This window comes from Symphalangus syndactylus, chromosome 1 (genome assembly GCF_028878055.3).
Source record: "Symphalangus syndactylus isolate Jambi chromosome 1, NHGRI_mSymSyn1-v2.1_pri, whole genome shotgun sequence".
Taxonomy (NCBI): Eukaryota; Metazoa; Chordata; class Mammalia; order Primates; family Hylobatidae; genus Symphalangus; species Symphalangus syndactylus.
The window spans coordinates 35,672,214-35,693,168 of record NC_072423.2 but is presented as its reverse complement, the minus strand read 5'-3'; the positions used below and the strand labels follow the sequence as shown (position 1 = coordinate 35,693,168).

General features: G+C 42.0%; 1 protein-coding gene across 3 annotated transcripts in view; it reads left to right on the top strand.

Annotated features, from left to right (window-relative positions):
- The first annotated feature begins 7,440 nt into the window (after nucleotides 1-7,440).
- Nucleotides 7,441-20,955, top strand: part of ME2 (malic enzyme 2) — a 70,257-nt gene continuing 56,742 nt past the window's right edge. The window contains exons 1-2 of one of the 3 annotated variants that reach the window (XM_055298941.2): nucleotides 7,441-8,014; nucleotides 11,175-11,275. Coding sequence is in view for 1 of the 3 variants with exons in the window: in XM_063639962.1 (XP_063496032.1) it covers nucleotides 11,278-11,304 (27 nt within the window). In the remaining 2 variants the exon portion in view is untranslated. Of the gene's footprint in view, nucleotides 8,015-11,174; nucleotides 11,305-20,955 lie in introns of all 3 variants that reach the window. The other 2 variants (XM_063639962.1, XM_055298935.2) reach the window with 2 other exon arrangements.

The window sequence follows — 20,955 nt, the reverse complement described above, 5'->3', positions numbered from 1 at the left end:
CTACTACAGCACTTTGAGCTTATTCTTCACATGGTGACTTAAAACAAAACAAAACAAAACAAAAAAACCCACAACTTTTATAATGAAATGCTTGGTTAAACCGCAAAGTAGAAAATGTAGTATAATGAACCCCATAAAGACCTCATCTGGAGCCAGGTGCAGTGGCTCACGCCTGTAATCCCAGCACTTTGGGAGGCCAACGTGGGCGGATCACCTGAGATCAGGAGTTCAAGACCAGCCTGAGCAACATGGTGAAACCCCATCTCTACTAAAAATACAAAAATTAGCCGGTGTGGTGGTGCCCACCTGTAATCCCAGCTACTCGGGAGGCTGAGGCAGGAGAATTGCTTGAACCTGGGAGGCAGTGGTTACAGTGAACCGAGATTGTGCTGCTGTACTCCAGCCTCAGTGACAAGAGTGAAACTCCGTCTCAAAAAAACCAAAAAACAAAAGCAAACCACAACAACCAAAAAAACCTCATCCAACCTCAACAATCTCATTAGAAATATAATGACTGTATCACTTCACCTGTAAATATTTAATAATATACTGCCTGTTTAAATACTTACATGAGTAAACCCTTTGTTTCCATATTGTAATGTAGACTCCTTGATGGTAAATGTTGTGTCTTTTTCATTTCTATTTCCCAATTACCTTTTCTCAGCAGGAAATTTAACACAGGAAAATAAATTATGCCCTGAGGAATGCTTGATGAATGCACAACGTCAAACAGTGGTTCTTAAGCTTGAGTGTGTGTCCAGATCACTTGGAGGGCTTGTTAAAAGGAAGACCCAACTCTGGAGTTGGAGGCCCCAACTCTGGAGTTGCTGATTCAGTGGCTGTGGGGTGGGGCCTGAGAATTTACATTTCTAACAAGTTCAGTGATGATGATGATGATGGCCTGGGACCACACTGTGAGAACTCCTGCGTTAGATGTCAACGCTGAGTGATTTGCACAATAAAACAGACAGTTTTATCCTTTAATCAAGCATCAGTCATATCTGAGGACTTAGGAATACAGGAAGAAATACTTTTTATAAATCTCTACTCTCATGGAGTTTCTAGTATGTTGTATAAAAAGTATATAAAACAGAAATACATGAGAACTCTTAAGAAACATGGGTGTTGGAGACCCATATCGGAACATTCTTATTTTATTGGTATAAGGTAGGCATCAATTCGTTTAAAGCTCCCTGGTGATTCCAGTGTGCATTTACATACTATTACACCAGTGTTCACTGAAGAGGTGAGATTAGAATTTGTCCTTGAATTATGAAGCAGTTTTTAATCAACAGCTTACAGTGGGGAAGGCTTTCCCAGGTTGGGGAGTGGGGTGACATAATGCTCCAAGCTTACTTTCAAATCTTTCCAAGACACTGAACTGTACATAAACATATTTTAAAATATTCAGTGTACAGTGTAGTTTGTATCCTCTTTCCACTTATTAGTGGATGAATCAACCTCTAAGTCCTCAGTTTTCCCATATGTAAAATGGGGATAATAATTATACCTACCAGCTGGGCACAGTGGCTCATGCCTGTAATCTCAGCACTCTGGGAGGTCAAGGTGGGAGAATAGCTTGAGATCAAGAGTTCAGGAGCAGCCTGAGCAACATAGCGAGACCTTGTCTCTACTAAAAATAAAAAATATTAGCTGGTTGTGGTGGTGCATGCCAGTAGTCCCAGCTACTTGGGAGGCTGAGGCGGGAGGATTGCTTGACCCTGGGAGATCAAGGCTGCAATGAGCTACAATTGGCACTACACTCCAGCGTGGGTGACAGAGCAATACCCTATCTTGAACAACAACAACAACAAAAACAGGAGTGGCACGGTGGCTCATGCCCATAATCCCAATACTTTGGGAGGCCAAGATGGCAGGATTCGTTGAGTTCAGGAGTTCAAGACCAGCCTGGGCAACATGGCAAAACCCCCCATCTCTAAAATAAAATAAAAAAAGAAACAGAAATAATTATACCTACTTGATAGTGTTGTTAGGACAATTAAATAATTTTAATATATACATGAGGTGGGCAGGGTACAGTGGCTCATGCCTGTAATCCTAGCACTTTGGGAGGCCAAGGGTGGATCACCTGAGGTCAGGAGTTCAAGACCAGCCTGGCCAACATGGCAAAACTCTGTCTCTACTAAAATTACAATAATTAGCCAGGTGTGGTGGCACGCACCTGTAATCCCAGCTACTCAGAAGAATGAGGCAGAAGAATTGCTTGAACCTGGGAGGCAGAGGTTGCAGTGAGCTGAGATCATACCACTGCACTCCAGCCTGGGCAATAGAGCAAGACCCTGTCTCAAAAAAAAAAAAAGTGAAAATAAATAAAATACCTTAGGTGCCTTAGAGCAATGCTTAGCAAATAGTAAGTACTCAATGAATGGTAATTATTATTTATCAAACATCATCTACATGCCAGGCAGACAGCCTGCATGAGAATACTTTGCATCTATATCCTTTTAAACTTCGCAAAACTCTTGAATATTTTTTGTCTCATTCCTCTTTTCAATGCCCTTTGAGATATGTAGGGAAAGTTTAATTGTGTCCACCTAACCAGAGAAAAAGACATCCAGCCTCTTATTAAGACAGTGTGAGAGCTAGCCCTAGAAATCAAGTATTCCACACTCCCAAAGTGTGCTTTTTCCTTCGATGTAAATAAGTAAATGAACAAAATAAAACAAAAGCAAAAAAAAAAAAATTTTTTTGAAGAACTGAGGCATTTGTCCAGATAATTTTCAAACACCCCCTCCATGCCTTCCACTCCCACCCCATAGGAATCCAAATAACTTTCCATCATTCCCTGATTATCTATAATTGGGATGTCTAATTTATGGATAACTTATACTCTGCTTGGTGTTATATTTCTTGCCCAGCCATAGTTCCAGTCAAAAATTGTCAGGTTTTATCTTCATTTACTGGAAAGACCCTGCATTTAGAAGAGATTCTTTCCTTCTCTCAAGGATTATCCAGAAAGTGATTGAGCCATGTTTAGCCTTAAATCCTACCCTCATATTTTTGTGAAAAAGCCCATATTTGTATACATCAACTCTAATTGGGCTTTCTGTTGTTGGGAGCTAAAAATCATTTCTAACAGTTACTCTTAAAATGCACAAAAATCTTGTTCCTGTCGTAATATCTTCATTTATATTTCCTCCTTTAGAATAGCTCATTAACTCTTATTAGGTCAAATTGAGGATGTCAAGTATAAACTACTAGTAGTAGATTAGTAATAATAGTATTAAGGATAATCATAGTACTGTTTTGATTCTGTGTGCCCCAACCTACTACACATTAGACCTTAACATTCATTTTTAAAAATTCTATACTTGAAAAATAACTACACACTTACATTATTTCTGGAGACCTATGGATGTATATAATTCCCCTTGGTCTTTTAAGCACTAACTAATAAGACATCTTAGTGTCTCACTATAACTATTACTGGATCAAAGAAGCTTTTTTTTTTTTTTTTTTGGAGACAGGGTCTCACTCTGTCACCTAGGCTGGAGTACAGGGAAGCGATCTCAGCTCAGCGCAACCTCTGCCTCCTGGGCTCAAGCTATCCTCCCACCTCAGCCTCCCAAGTAGCTAAGACTACAGGCCTGCACCATCAGGCCTGGCTAATTTTTTTTTTTTGTAAAGATGAGGTTTCACCATATTGCCCAGGCTGGTCTCGAACTCCTGTGCTCAAGCAATCCGCCCAACTTGGCCTCCTAAAGTGCTGAGATTACAGGAGTAAGCCACCTCACTCAGCCCAAAATAGTATCATTTAAAGATGACATAGCTCAATTCAAGCAAGAATGCTGGACAGATTGGGGATAAAAGGTAAATGCAAGAAAGCACAGTATTTTTCAAAGCTTAAGATGATCGTGCAGAAAATTCACAACCAGTTGCAGAGTAATGACCACTTTATTTAACCCAGGAGTTATATCCGCCAGTGTAATTCTTGCCCGTAGAAACCAGCAGAGGGAAATTTCAGAAGGTTTTAGACACTATGTTTCTACTAATGATTACTCATGTTTTCCAATTACACATGTCTTTTTCCTGCCTTTTCACTGCTCAGATCCCAATATATGTAATATGTCACTCAGCAGCTGTTACATGAAAGGAACATGTTAGGTTGCTATATTAACTTTTCCGGTATGCACGTGTGTGCACTGGAGAAGAACCCAGGCTCTTCTACTCCTCTGACATCTTTAAAGTGCAGGCCTTCATTCTCTTGTTTGTCATCTTATGGCCCAATGATGGGTGCCATGCCACTAAACATCTGTGGCAAAAAGTGAGATGAAGCAAAAAAGCCAAAGACACATGCCAGTTGAATCTGTTCTTTTTTTTAAAAAAGCCTTTCCAAAAGCCCCAGCCATCAGCTTCCTTGTATGTGTTTCTAACAGGATCACCTTAGACCAGCATGATCCAACTGAAATACAGTGCAAACCACAAATGGGAATTATGTATATAATTTTAAATTTTCTGTAGCCACATTTAAAAAGTAAAAGAGATTTAAAAAATAACTTTAATAATATGTTGCATGAACCCAAAATATGCAGAATATTATTTCGACATGTGATCAATATTTTAAAAATTAAGATATTTCCCTTCTTTATTTTTTTGCACTGTCTGCAAATCCAATGTATATCTCAACTTAAAATAGCCACATTGCAAGTACTCAATAGCCATATGTCACTATATTGTATAGGAAAAGAAGCCTGTGACATTGTGATAGAATAGGAATGTACATTTGGTCTCTGCCCTGGTTCCTGAGAAAAAGCTTCTAAAACCCTTGGAATTTCCTGAGTGACAGGGGCATCTTTTGTTCTAATGAGGCAACTCTTGGTGGGCTCCTAGATAGCCTCAGGATGGGGGCTGGTTGCCAGGGGAATCAACCATGTGATTAGAGGACTGGAACTTTTAGCTCCATCCTCTGCCCCCTGACCTCCTGGGAAGGAAGAGGAGATAAGGGTTGAGTTGATCTCTAATGGTCAATGATGTAATTAATCACACCTATGTAAGGAAGCCTCTATAAAACTCCAGAAGGACAGGGTTCAAAGAGCTTCCTGATTGCTGAACACGTGAAGGCATGTGGAGGGTGGTAAGCAAGAGAGGGCATGGAAGCTCCACACCCCTTGCCACATACTGTGCCCCATGCATCTCTTCCATCTGGCTGTTCATCTGTGTCATTTATGACATCCTTTATAACATACGTAAAGTGTTTCCTTGAGTTTTGTGAGCCATCCTAGCAAGTTAATATAACCCAGTGACAGGGTAATGGCAATCTGGGACTTGTGACTGGCATCTGAAGTAGGGGACACTCTTGTGAGACTGAGCCCTCAACCTGTGCGATGCGACACTATCTCCTGGTAGAATCAGAATTGAGTTAAATGATAGGACACCCACCAGGTCACAGCTGAAGAACTGGTTGTTCGTGAGGAGCAACCCACATACGTTTTGGTGACTAAAGGTGAAGTATTGTATTCTGTGGTGACTGTGTGTGCACAGTAGCAGAAAAAGTTAGTTCTGTTTTCTTTTTCTTTTGTTCTTTTTTTTTTTTTTTTTTGAGACGGAGTCTCATTCTGTCGCCCAGGCTGGAGTGCAGTGGCGCGATCTCGGCTCACTGCAAGCTAGGCCTCCTGGGTTCACGCCATTCTCCTGCCTCAGCCTCCCGAGTAGCTGGGACTACAGGCGTCCGCCACCACGCCTGGCTAATTTTTTGTATTTTTAGTAGAGACGGGGTTTCACCGTGTTACCAGGATGGAATTCTGTTTTCATTAGAAAGTCTCTGACCAATCACTGGAAGTGGCTAAGGGGAAAGAAATTGTTGTCAGAGCAGACCAGAAAACAGCAATGTCTACCTCCTTAACAGTAGCAGGTATTTAATAAGGAATGAATTGACTTCAATTTAAGCAAAGTAAGTTCCCTCCATGATAGCTCTCTACAACCTTCAACCTGGGATTATTCGAATGTAGGACAAATTGTCCTTAAATTCTTTAAATTGACAAACAATTGTATATAATTATGGTCGGGCACGGGTGACTCATGCCTGTAATCCCAGCATTTTGGGAGGCCGAAGCAGGCAGATCACTTGAGGCCAGAAATTCGAGACTAGCCTGGGCAACATGGTGAGAAACCCCGTCTCTACTAAAAATACAAAAATTAGCTAGGTGTGGTGGCGGGCACCTGTAATCCCAGCTACTTGGGAGGCTGAGTCAAAAGAATCGCTTGAACCTGCAAGGCGGAGGTTTGGGTGAGTCAAGATCATGCCGCTGCATTCCAGCCTGGGCGACAGAGCAAGACTCCATCTCGAAAGAAAAAAAATGTATATACTTTAATGCAATGCAATGGGATACAATGTAATGTTTCAATACATTGTGGAATGATCAAATTAGGCTAATATATCCATCACCTCACAAACTTATTTCTTTTTGGTGAGAGCATTTAAAATCTACTCTTTTAGCCATTGCGAAATATACATTATGAACTATAGTCACCATGCTGTGCGGTATTTCTAAAACTTACTCCTGAAACTTTTTACTCTTTGACCAACATCTCCCCATTCCCCATCCACCCCACACACCCCCACAACTGTCTTTCAAAGACAAAAGAATTTCACCTCTACTAATGAAGCGTTTATGTAGAAAGACACTGGTAATGTTTCGTTTCCTTCATCCAACCTGCTGCATCTCGTAAGTTCCTGGCAAGCAGAGTTACTTTAGGTCATGCATATTTATAACCTCTCCTTGCCTGCGGTGGTTATTACAGCAACCACACCTATGGATTATCACCTAACTGGAGTTTCCTCCTCACAGGCCCAACCTTCAATGTTCAGAGAGGGGCGGTTGCCCCAGATTTTATAAATTGTCAGAGTTTAGGAGGGAGCAATTCACTCTTCTCTACTTCCACTCCATCTTCTCAATCCTACGTTTCCATCACTTTTGATTCTGCCTTGCCTCTTTTTTATATTTTACATCTTATTTTTGAAATTGTCATTACCATGCCTTGTTTTAAGAGTACACAAGCTCATTATAGTAGAGTTTTGGGTGATAACATTTTCTGAAATAAGGGTGAAGAAATATCCTCCCATGTCACAACCGTTGGGAGGGCGGGGGTAGGGATGTAGGAAGGCACGGTCCCTGCTGCTTTCAAGGACAAGACAATTAAGTGTTCCAGTGCTTTTCTGAGGCAGAACATTGAACATCTATTTATGGTGACTGTGACAGTGGAGGTGACTGGTAAATTCACCGCAGGCCAATAACCTTGCCAGCAGCCATGAGGAGTGGCAAAGAATTCTGCAGAAGAGCAAGTCCTATGCACACAAAACAGCTCGGAAAGTGAAAGCGTCGCTGAAGTGCAGAAGCCTTGCATTTCCTGGGTCCTCTTCCTCCTTCCTTTGCCGTCTCCCGCCCTCCCGTCCTCCCCCTTCCTCTGTGGCTCAAGCAGGACAGACCCCAACTCCCAGCTTCCCTGGCCTCCGCGGGTTCGCAGACTGGGAACCCCGGGCCAGGAGTGCTGGGGGCGCGGTCGGCCAGCCCCAGCTTCCTGCAGGGAGCGGCGGAGCTCCTTCTCCTCCTCTGCACGGCACTTCTCACAGCCTCAGCATCGCGTCCACGCTGCCGCCCGCCCCGCCTCGGAACCGTAACCTCCAGGAGCTGGGTTGAGGAAGGCGGGGAGGACAGGAACCCCGGCGCCGGCAGCTAAGCCTCCAGACGGAGCCCGCCCCTCCGACCGGTTCCTGCCTCCCATTGGCCCGCGAGCCCGTCCGTCTCCACCGTGGGCCGCGCCTTCCCGGCCCCGCGCCTGGCCGGCTCCTCGCGCCCTCCCTTCACCCGGCCGCTCGTTGGGCTACCTCTGGGTGTGGGGCCGCCCGCGCCAGCGTGAGCCTGAGCTGGCGGCGGCTCCGGGAGGCTCGCAGAAGGGGAGGGCCGGGCGGCGCCGGAGCTGAGCATCGCCAGGGCGGGCGGCAGGGCGCGGCCTCTCTGCCGGCTGCACCACCTGTCGCGGCGCGAGACCTCTGGTAAGGCCCGGCGCGGTGGGGCCCGGGCGGGGGTCCGGGAGAGGAGCGGGCGCCGGCCTCCCCTGGCTTGGCCCCGAGAGCACAGCGCTGCCGCGCCTCCGGCCTCTGCGAGTGCGGCCCCCGCTGGTCCCGGCCTGGCGGTGGGGGCTGGGGGAAGGGAAGCGGCCCGCGGAGTCCGCGCTGAGGGCGAGGGACCGGCTGCGTCGCGGCGACCCAGGTTCCAGCGGCCGCGGCTCTCCCCGGCGCGCGATTTCTAGGTTCCTCCGCCCGCTGGTGCCGGGGCGACCCGCTCTCGCCCGGGAACAAGGCCCTAGGCCTCCCAAACGCCAGCATCTCTTTCTCGCTCTTTCTGCACCCCTCCACAAAAGGACTTCTGTGGCTGGAAACCCTTTGGCAACTGTATCTCCTTTATTCAGTCGGGCCGAGTTAACGGCAGGAGTTAGGCTGTGTGTGTGGCTCCTCCCTTTAAAAAAAGACTTGCTGCGGGCTGGAGAGTTCTAAGATTGGACCGATTCCGTCTATTATGAAATGCCATCTGTGGACCGGGATTGGCAGGTGTTTCTTTCACGCTGGCGATAACTATCTCTGCATGTGGTGTTACCTAGGTGGTCCTAGGTTTCGACTTTCTTTTTTGGTTCCGGAGATAAGTCTAGAAAATTTACGTTGCTTGTGGTGAGAAGCGTGATCAAATTAACACGTGCTTTCTTACAAAACGTTTTATCATCTTCTGTCTGTGGATTTACCTTCCTGATGCTTGTGGCTATCACCTCTAAGCAAAGAGGTTAATAGCGTTGCTATTTCTGTTAGTGTTGCAGTTGATAACGATAACAATAGTAGTATGTATTAATTGCTAGTGACAGGCAGAGCGCTAGTTTCTACACGGATTATCTCAAAATAACCCTTTGAGGTTGATACTGTTACTGTCTCCAGTTTACAAACCAGGAAACTAAGGTTTAGGTAGGTTAAGTAACTTGCCTAAGACCACAGTTTTAACGTGACAAAGCCTAGATTCAAACTCAAGTGGTCTAACTTCATAGCTGCATCCTCCACCCCCACTCCCGTAAACGTGTATGCTCCTTAAGCATTGGACATGTTGTTAAGCTAATTGCGATGTTGTACCCATAGTTTTGATTTTCAATTTACAAATATTCCGTGAATTAGATGAGAGAAACAATTGTTTTTAAAAACATACATATAGTCCGTTCGCGGTGGCTCACGCATGTAATCCCAGCGCTTCTGGGAGGCCGACGTGGGTGGATAACCTGAGGGCAGCTAGTTTTTGTAATTTTAATAGAGACGGGGGTTTCACCATATTGGCCAGGCTGGTCTCGAACTCCTGACCTCAAGTGATCTACCCACCTTGACCTTCCAAAGTGCTGGGATTACGGGCATTAGCGACCGCGCCTAGCTCCTAATATGACTTTTATCATGCATTAATAGGAAATGTTGGGCTATGCTTCTGTAGAAATATTCTCTTGAGAATAATATATTTATGCTTAATAGCTATGCCTGAGAACTGCTTATGGGTGACACCCTCAGAGGGTGTTTATATGTTTTTGTCTTTTAATATATTTATGAAAACAAAATATTCATAAAGGAAAAAACCCATTTACCATTTGGGAACTTCTTTTGTAAAATTAAAAACTTATATAGCTATATATGTATAATTTGTATATTAAGTTAAAAACTCTAATTGATTTTGGCGAATTTCAGACAAACTAGACATATTTTATTCTCTTTAAGACGGAGTTTTGCTCTTGTTGCCCAGGCTGGAGTGCAATGTTGCGATCTCCACTCACTGCAACCTCCGCCTTCCGCGTTCAACCACTTCTGCCTCAGCCTTCCCAGTAGCTGGGACTACAGGCATGCACCACCATGCCTGGGTAATTTGTGTGTGTGTGTATTTTTAGTAGAGACAGGGTTTCACCATGTTTTTCAGACTGGTCTCGAGCTGCTGACCTCAAGTGATCCACCTCCTTCGGCCTCCCAAAGTGCTGGGATTACAGGCGTGAGCCACCACGCCCGGTGAACTAGCCATATTTTAAAACACAAATAACGTTAAAACCTATATTTACTAAGGATTAATGTTACAGGACAAAATTCACACTAAATAAAAATTACATTGACTTTATAAAAAGATCACTTTTATTAGAAATTATTTTATTTGAAAGTTACGATTTTGATTTTATGGCGGCATATTATACCTCCTTTGATCAATATGTACAAATTTCAAAAGTGATAAAAAATATATTCTGTATATACTTGTTTAGGATGACATTTGATGTTGCCTGTATCTGTATGCCATCCAGATTCTCATTCTTGACTTTTAGATTTGATTTGAAATATTTTGAATAAATGTTAATCATGATTATCCTTGTAGCCTCTTATATTAATTTGATCATTAAAAGATGTTGATGCAGAAACTAGGAGGCATTTAGTAGGCACCTTGTGACCACCTTAGTCTACAACTACTAATAGTAATGCTTATGATAACTAGTGTTTCTAGAGCACCTAGAGGGCATTGTGATAAGCATCTTAATGGATTATCTAATTTAAATCTTAAAACAGCCTATTTAATAGGTCTTGTAGTTTAACGTTCCCATTTTACTGATGAGAAAATGCGAATTGGGGAGGTTGTGATTTACTCAGCATCAAAGAGCTAGCAAATGGCAAAGCCAGGATTTATTTTGTTTTGTTTTTGTTTTTGAGAGAGGGTCTCACTCTTACCCAGGCTAGAGTGCAGTGGTGCTATTATGGCTCACTGCAACCTCAACCTCCCATGCTCAAGCCATCCTCCTGCCTCAGCCTCCGAAGTAGCCGGGACTACAGGTGTGTGCCACTACCCCCAGCTAATTTTTAAATTTTTTGTAGAGATGGGGTTTTGTCATGTTGCCTGGGCTGACCTGGAACTCTTGAGCTCAAGCAACCCACCCACCTTGGCCTCCCAAAGTGCTAGGGATTACAGGTGTTCGCCACGGGATTTAAATCCAGGCAGTTTGACTCCAGAACTTGCCCTTTGACCACTCAGCTAGACTATTTCATATGGGTTTTTTAAAGCAAACTTTGAGGTCAAGTAGTCAAGCTCTTTATAGAGATGCTATTGAAAACTCTAAAGGCTTGACACTATTAATAATATGTATATATCAACATTACTTCACAGAATTCTGCAAGTTTACCCTCCCCCACTTTATTGATGAGAAAAATGAAACATCTAAGTCAGTGGCTTCCAGACTGTTGGACTTCGCCAGCAAGTAAAAAACCGTATGTGTGTGGGACAATTGGGACCAGACGTAAGATCTCCAACTTTTATTTCTGTCAAGGTTGAGAACCTTCTTAAACACTACTGCAGTCTGGTCGGGTGCGGTGGTTCATGTCTGTAATCCCAGCACTTTGGGAGCCAGAGGTGGATGGATCACTTGAGGTCAGGAGTTCGAGACCAGCCTGGCCAACATGGTGAAACCCCGTCTCTACTAAAAATAAACAAAAATTTGCTGGATGTGGTAGCACACACCTATAATCCCAGCTACTCGGTAGGCTGAGGCAGGAGAATCACTTGAACCTGGAAGCCAGAGGTTGCAGTGAGCTGAGATCACACCACTGTACTCCAGCCTGGGCGACAGTGATTTTTGAGACTCTGTCTCAAAAAAACTACTGCAATCTACTGTCTTGATCCTTTCCTTAAAAAGGGGACATTTTTACCACCACAAAGGTAGGAAGGTAATAGTTACAACATAAAAACAGAATAAATTTAATATTATGAAAAACTATATTACATTGTGTTAGTTTTTCCTCATTTGGTCATAGACCTGTCAAAAACATGTCCTAAACTAACACCAATTTAGAGATCATTCGGGAATGCCTGGGTGACACAACTGATTCTGAACTGGTAATTAGCTGAGTCCAGTCCAGATTCACTCTCCAGTCTGTCTGACCGCAAAGCCTGTGCTTGTTGCCCTGTCATGAGCTCTTTCTACTGAACAGTGTCTAGGGTTTTGGTCTCCTGTGAACAGTCTTTCTCAGGTGTTGACTGTTTCCTTCTCCCCCCAGGTAGGGGGCCAGTGAGAATAGTCTCCAGCAGCCAATATCTTAACAACTTTAGTCCCAGTCCAGTTTATAAATACCACCCAGAGAGTGAGTTCCACTGCTTCCCTGTTTGAGGTAGTTCTTTTGTCCGTGCTTACTCATGGAAGGGGCAAGGCAGTGACCATACCAGGGCAAGAAACCACGGGCATATTCCAGTATTCAAGAAACTCTCTGGCTGGGAGTGGTGGCTCACACCTGTAATCCCAGCACTTTGGGAGGCCGAGGCGGGCGGATCATCTGAGGTCAGGAGTTCAAGACCAGCCTGGCCAACATGGTGAAACCCCATCTCTACTAAAAGTACAAAAAAGTAACCGGGCATGGTGGTGGGCGCCTGTAGTCCCAGCTACTCTGGAGGCTGAGGCAGGAGAATTGCTTGACCCAGGAGGTGGAGGCTGCAGTGAGCCATGATCGTGCCATTACCCTCTAGCCTGGGTGACAGAGCAAGACTGTCTAAAAAACAAAAAAACTCTCCAGTAAATAGCTTGATTTTACTTAGTTATTCAAAATTAGAATCCCCACCTTCTTTTATTTCCTGTTGTTACTTCACTCGCTCCTGCAGTTCTCCTTCTATCATCTTTGTGTAACATAAGGAGTTAGGTGTGTGTTTTCCCCGTTCTGTCTTGTCTCCAGCAGATATTAAGCCCACCTGTCTGTTTCTGTCTGTAAGTGTACTAAGTTCCGATTTCGGCAAAGATTGTTTTATTCCTTAGGTTGTTTTTTTAATTATGCCTACTAAAGACACTATTAAAATTACTTTTATATTTTATTTTACTCTATCACTTGCTAATAAAATTAAGTTCTCTATTAATTTGAATAATATATGTTTTATCTTTAATTATAATACTCTTTTGCATATATTCTCTCATTTGATCATCACAGTTTTCTATGAGGTAGATTTGAGAGGTGGTGTTATCTTTATATACAAGCCAAATTCATTATTTTTTAAATTTATTTATTCTGAGACCGAGTCTCATTCTGTCACCAGGCTGGAGTACAGTGGCGTGATCTCAGCTCACTGCAACCTCTGCCTCCTGAGTTCAAGCAATTCTCCTGCCTCAGCCTCCTGAGTAGCTGGAACTACAGGCACGCACCACCACGCCCGGCTAATTTTTGTATTTTTAGTAGAGACTGGGTTTCACCATGTTGATCAGGATGGCCTCGGTCTCTTGATGTCATGATCCACCCGCTTCGGCCTCCCAAAGTGCTGGGATTACAGGCATGAGCCACTGCACCAGGCCCAAATTCATTATTTGATAGGAGCAAGATTTTAACTAGGAGTTGAAAATAGAAGATTTCATGTATCAGAAACCTGATCTTAACTGCTGATTCCAAAATGTATTTTTTGGGGATTGCCTTTGATTCAAAATAAAATGTATTCCATACCATTTTAGATTTGCCTACCTTGCAGTACTAATCACCAAAGTTTGTGTGTGTGTGTGTGTGTGTGTGTGTGTGTGTGTGTGTGTGTCTGAAACGGAGTTTTGCTCTTGTTGCCCAGGCTGGAGTGCAGTGGTGCAATCTCGGCTCACTGCAGCCAATGCCTCTCGGGTTCAAGCGATTCTCCCACCTCAGCCTCCTGAGTAGCTGGGATTGTAGGCGCCGGTCACCACACCCAGCTAATTTTTTGTATTTTTAGTAGAGACAGGGTTTTGCCATGTTGGCCAGTCTGATCCCGAACTCCTGGTCTCAGGTGATCTGCCTGCCTCAGCCTCCCAAAGTGCTGGGATTTCAGGCATGAGCCACCACGCCAGGCCCAAAGTTTTAACTATAGTAAATAATGCTCTCTCTCCTGGAAGAGCCACACAAACATACGATGAATTCTTTTAGAACTTCTTTTTAGCTGGGTGTGATGGCTCATGCCTCTAATCCCAGCAACTCACAGGCTGAGATCGGACGATTGCTTGAGGCCAAGAGTTCAAGACCAGCCTGGGCAACATAGCAAACGCCAGCTCTACAAAATATTAAAATTAGCCGGGCACAATGGCTTGTACCTGTAGTCTCAACTACTTGGGAGGCTAAAGCAGGTGAATCACTTGAGCCCAGGAGTTCAAGACTGCAGTGAGCTGTGATTATACAACTGTACTCCAGCCTGAGTGACAGAGTGAGATACTGTCTCTAAAAAAATAATAATAATAAAACTTTTTTTAAATGACAATTTATAAAATTTGAATAGGTTTTTTTTGCCACTTAGCAGAGTATCAACCATCCCAATTTTGTTAATAATACTTTTGTCACCATATTGGGGATTCTGGGGAGAAAGCTACTTGGTATATATATATATTTAACACTGTGCTGCTATAATTAACATTATTAGTCATATGATATTGATTAATAATTTTTAAAAGTGTAGAAATGTATATATAATTTGTACTTTTAGAGCCAACTGCTGATACTTTCTTCAGTACACTAATAAATGGAAATAAAGTGACATAGACCTTTTATGCAAGATAATCCTGAAAAGATGTATAAAAGTCAAATTTGAGTAACTTAAAATTTAAAAATAGCCTGAAAAATCTTGCTATTTAAAGAAATCCAGTGAAGAATTCTCTTTTTTTTTTTTTTTTTTTTTTTGAGACAGAGTCTTGCTCTGTCGCCCAGGCCGGAGTGCAGTGGCGCAATCTCAGCTCACTGCAAGCTCCGCCTCCCGGGTTCACGCCATTCTCCTGCCTCAGCCTCTCCGACTAGCTGGGACTACAGGCACCCGCCACCACGCCCAGCTAATTTTTTTGTATTTTTAGTAGAGACGGGGTTTCACCGTGGTCTTGATCTCCTGACCTCGTGATCCGCCCGCCTCGGCCTCGCAAAGTGCTGGGATTACAAGCGTGAGCCACCGCGCCCGGCCTAAGAATTCTCTTATATAGCAAATTCTCTCTCTTAAAAATAAAATCAATGGAGTTTGCTCAAAGCAGGCTCTACCACTGTTTCTTCCTCTAGATTGTACACATTTAATAGATATCCATTATTAGATTCAGATAGTGAAGACAATTCATAAGTACACAATGCTGGTTCTATATATGTGTGGGTGTGTATATATTTATACTATATACCCACACAAATTTAAAATTAAAAAAAAAAAGGAAAACTTGGGAAGCCTATATAGGTATGTGTCTATTTTTTAATTTAAAATTGAGAAAGAGTAAGTTAGATATTTTTTTTTTTTTGAGATGGAATCTCACTCCGTTGCCCAGGCTGGAAGGTGGCATGATCTCAGCACACCTTCACCTCCCAGGTTCAAGAGATTCTCATGTCTCAGCCTCCTGAGTAGCTGGGATTACAAGCACGCACCACCCTGCCCAGCTAATTTTTGTATTTTTAATAGAGATGGGGTTTCACCATGTTGGCTAGGCTGGTCTTGAACTCCTGACCTCAAGTGATCCACTCGCCTCAGCCTCCCAAAGTGTTGGGATTACAGGTGTGAACCACTGCACCTGGCCAAGTTCTTTTTCTTGGTTTTGTTCATGTTTATAGTTCTTTTTAAAAAGCACGAAGGAGAGCTTTATTTAGGACTTTATAACTTCCTGGTAATAGAACATTAAGAGAATATTGCATGGTGGTGATTTAATAGATTCTGTTTAATGCTTCTGATGTTTACCTAGAGAAAACCAAATCTGGCTGGATGTAGTGGCTCACACCTGTAATCTCAGCACTTTGGGAGGCCAATACTGGCAGATCAATTGAGGCCAGGAGTTTGAGACCAGCCTGGGCAACATAGAGAGACCCTGTCTCTACCAAAAATACAAAAAATTAGCCGGGCATGGTGGTGCATGCCTATAGTCCCAGCTACTCAGGAGGCTGAGGCAGGAGCATCACTTGAATCCAGGAGACGGAGGCTGCAGTGAGCCGAGATCGTGCCACTGCACTCCAGCCTGTGTGACAGCAAGACTCTGTCTCAAAAAGAAAAAAGAAAACCAAATCTGATGGTGTAAGTTTCATAGCGGCTAAAAAGACATGGATTCCTATAGTGTTAAGTAAGAATATGAGAGCAATACTAACCCTAGGCCTCATTCCAGCCCTGACGTGTGGTAGGTGCTCAATAGATGAGTAAATAAGTATAATATAGGTTTAAACTGAATCAACTTCCAGTTTAAAGTGATCGATTAGTCACATGTTGAAATCTCCCTTTCTTGCTCTAAAAACACAGAGATGGTAAGTAAAATTGAAACAACACAGAGCCAAGTTTGAAAGCAAGAGAGAAATCTCCACATGCAGGAATGAAGAAAGAACCTATAGCAGTGAGCTTGACTGAAGACAAATGTTCCATGGGTAGACAAGGAACAAATACAGTACATAAATACTACTTAGGATCTGAAGTGTTTATTGCTTGCCAGGAGATGGAAACTGAGTTCCCAAGGCCTGTTCAATCTTCAGAATCAAAATTAGGCATATTTTGGGAATCTGAGAATGGGGAAACACTTTTCTCTCCATAAATGAAGACTGTATCCTCACTGAGGTTGAGACAGGAGTTAAACCATCCATCTCACACCATAAGTAGAATCCTAAGCCTTAACTTGTTTGAATTTGGCTTTGGAATTCTACCCGAGGTGTGTAACCATCTAACACAGAAACTAATGCAGAAACTAGTTTTAGCCTGTAAACCCTCGGGATCTCATATAGAGGCAAACTTAAAACTACTTCCAAGGGTTGGTTTCCACAACACACAACGTGTATGGGACCACCATCAAAGATTGCAAAGTGAGCTTATAGACAAAAATTATGCCATGAAAGAGACTGGAAATTTATATCCAGGCACTAAAGACATTAGAAAAGGTCTTTAAAATAAATATTTAATGAAGCCAGAATTTAAAGTTATGAAGCATGAACTGGTGACCATAAAACAGAACCAAATAGAAATATAGACATAAAATAATTGAAGTGAAAAAATGGAATTCAGAAATAGATAACTAAAGAGCTATATAAGAAGTTAGGTTGTGGATAATTTGCTTAATTAAGAAATGAGGCCAGGCTCAGTGGCTCACGCCTGTAATCATAACACTTTGGGAGGTTGAGGCTGGCAGATCACTTGAGCCCAGGAGTTGGAGACCAGCCTGGGCAAAATGGTGAAACTCTTTCTCTACAAAAAAAAAAAAACCACACAAAAATTAGGGGCGTGGTGGCACATGCCTGTCATCCCAGCTACTTGAGAGGTTGAGGTGGGAGGATTGCTTGAGCCCCCGAGGTTGAGGCTGCAGTGAGCTGTGATCGTGCCACTGCACTCTAACCTAGGCAACAGAGCAAGACCCTGTCTCAAAAAAAAGAAAAGAAAATATATGAAATGAAATTTTGTCTTGAAAAATGGGATTTAGAAAGGAATGGGAGGGAATATATTTATGAAACAAAAACAACAGAATCAAAGGCTCAGAGGCTGAAAAATTTGGAACAGGAAGGGAAAACAATAAAAACCCTGGACTACCACTAGTAAGCTGAGTGATATTGGACATGTCCATTTCTATCTCTGGGCTTTATTTTTTTTTCATTTAAATTAAGATATTTAAACTAGGTGATGTCTAAGACTCGTGATAACTATAATTGTGATTCAAGGAAAATCTAAGTGTGTAAATCTAATCAGAATAAAGCACTATTTAGTTTAAGGTTTATGTGCTTGGTAACATGATATATACTCTAATGCTTTAGGAAGGAAGCTCTATAAAGGGTATCAGGGTCATAACAATGTATTAAATAGTGTGATGTTATACTAAATATATTGATCTTCCTGATTCTGTCACAGAGTTCCTCAAACCCTTGGATTTCCTGAATGGTAGGAGTGTCTTTAAAAAAAATTTTTTTTTAAACTGATGCATAATAGATGTACATAGTTTCAGGGTACATGTGATGATTTAATGTATTCATATAATTTGTAAAGATCAAGTCAGTGTATTCTGGATATCCATCACTTTCAATATTTGTATTTATGCTAGAAACATTCCAGTTCTTCTTTTAGCTATTTTTAAATGTACAGACGATTATTATAAACTATAGTCACTTTACTGATCTGTCTAACACTAGGTCTTATTCCTTCTGTCAAGCTGTATATTTTTATCCATTAATCCCCTCCCCCCATGATAGGAGTGTTTTTTGTCATAATGATCCCCTTTTGATCACACCTGAGTGTGTGCTAGTCACCTAAGGTGACTTAGGGTAGAGCCCCTAGGCACCCTCAGGGTATGGCTGATCACTAGAAAGACCAAGCGATTAGAGGGTTAGAACTTTCAGCCCTATCCATGAGCTTTGGGGAAGGGGGTTCTGGACATTAAGCTCTATAAAACTTTTGAACGACAAGATTTGCTGAGCTTCTGGGTTGCTGAACACATGGTGCTGGGAGAGTGGCCTGTCCAGAGAGGGCATGGAAACTCTGCATCCCCTTGCCCCCAATACCTTGCCCTCTACATCTCTTTATCTGGCTCTTCATCTGTATCCTTTATAATAAAGGGGGATCTTTTTGAAGACGTATTAGAATAAAGCAATTTACCGTGGATAAGAAGACTTAAAAATGGGCCATGGTTAAAGACTTGATAAGAGTTCATAATAATAATGATACATTTGACAAGGAAATTTAGTTATTTTTGTGACATACAACAATTTAGCATTAGAATTATGACTGACATTTCCTAAGACGTATCAGATTTCTAGGAATCTCATGCAGTTTTGGAACACATATTAACCTGTTCATGTTAATGGGACTCTAGGAAATGGTTAAACATTATTCTTATTTGGCAATGCTTCCCATATAATTTAACATGCCCAATTAGCCTAATATGTTTCCCTTGGACTTCCATGGGCCCTTTTGGAATGTCTAATAGTTAGTTTAAGGTCAAAAAGACGTAATTTAGGATTTGAAATTTGATTTGGGGAAGCCTGTTAATTATGTCAAAGGTTTAAAACACTTGATCAAAAATAGTATCCAAGGTCACTGTGATGAAATAAAATAATATTCATTCAGCTGAAGTGATTTCAAAAATCAAGAGATTTCAAAAATCAAGAATCCTCACTCTTTGATAGAAAAGCAACCCCATTGTCCAAAAAAAAAAAAAAAACAAAAGGCCTAATAAAGACAGCATGACGCAAATAGAATGTTTCTTCTGTTTTGCAGCTTACTCAAAAGGCAAACTACAATCTTTTGTTATTTTTTATTAATACTACACAAAAATCTTGTTCAGAAGAGAAAACCAAATTCAATATAATATTTTTTTTTCTTTTTTTATACTTTTTGTAGAGACAAGGTCTTACTATGTTGCCCAGGCTAGTCTCGAACTCCTGAGCTCAAGTGATCCACCCATCTCAGCCTCCCAAAGTGCTGGGATTTCAGGCATGCACCACTATGCAGGGCCTCAATGTATTATTATTAAAGTGAATTTTAATAAAACCTTACAAACAAATTCAATCTCAGTCAGCTTTGACCACACAACGTAAGATTTCTGTAAATTTTTTACAACTACTTACAAAATTATTTCAGGTTTTTTTCTTCCCCAACTTGTTTTATCCATTTAGTTTTATCTATATCATTTTTCCTTCATTATGAAACCTTTAAATAACCTCTAAACTAGACAGAGTTCCTTTTTTCAACAAAAAAGCACATCTTTTGTCTTTCTTATAACCTTCCTCACCAAAAAGCATCCTGCCTTTCTTGTAAAAGAATTGTTTTTCTTTATATCTAGTTGTTTTAATTACATATATTACAATTTTGACTCTTACTAATTTCCAGTATAAAACCTAGTAGGAAGCAATTTTAATTGCTATGTACCGGGTACAGAGTTCTGAACAGAGCTATTAAGACTACGTCTGGAGGACCCAACCCCTTCTAGCATGGCCAGGAGGCACTGCTGGACCAGGAGGGCAGGGCCATATTGAGCCTGGCTCTGCCCTGCAGCTGGTGGCCCAGGTACTGAAGATAAACGTATGTACCTGGGCCTCACCATGGTCACCTGTGTAGACTGCAGAATTTAAAGGCTCAAAACCAAAAGCATAAGCTCAGGCAAATCAAACAAATATTTAAAATATCTCAGGAGCAGTAGTTTGATGACCTTAAAATAGGTAGAAGAAACTGTGTAAATCTGACCAGTAGACCCAAGGCAAAAATGTCTGAATTATATTTAATACTGACAATTTTGAGACATTCCTATTTTACCAACAATTTTTAAAGTAGCTTATTTCAAATAGAGAGAATTTAAGCTTTTTCAAGAAGGAGTTTGGATGTGTCAGAGGAGACACCAAGGAAGATTAATCTGAACTACCAGACTACAAGGTGGAGTGGCCTTCTTTATAAATCCCACAGGGGATTCAAAGCAGGCAGTTTGAGCATACAAAGGAGTTTTACTTTGTTTTAAATCTGAATTCTGCTTGCTATATTCCTTTTGTGTCTTTTCATAGGTCTCTGAAAAGATGAGAGGTCTCTGCAAAATTTTCTCATAAATACAGCCAATTAATTTATTCCATAAGCACCTAAGCCAATAAGCCTTTTTCATGGAAAGTCCCAGAGGTAACTTTGCAGGTTTAGAATACCATAGACAGGAGTGGTATTTTTTAAATGGCACAGTTGTGGTTCCGCGTGATCCCCAAAGAAATTCACTCCCACGAAGAGGCTAAGATAGCAGAAGACTCTTGTTGCCATAGACAGTGAAGGATGGTGTTTGTGTATGTTGTCTCTAGTATCACACAAATTTGTGGGGGGCACTAGTCACAGACCCATTACTCTATGACACCAGGAGGCCCACCTGGAATTGGACTTATAATTCTTTTTTTTTTTTTTGAGATGGGGTCTCACTCTGTCATCCAGGCTGGAGTGCAATGGCACAATCTCGGCTCACTGCAGCCTCTGCCTCCCAGACTCATCCAGTCTTTCCACCTTAGCTAGTACCACAGGT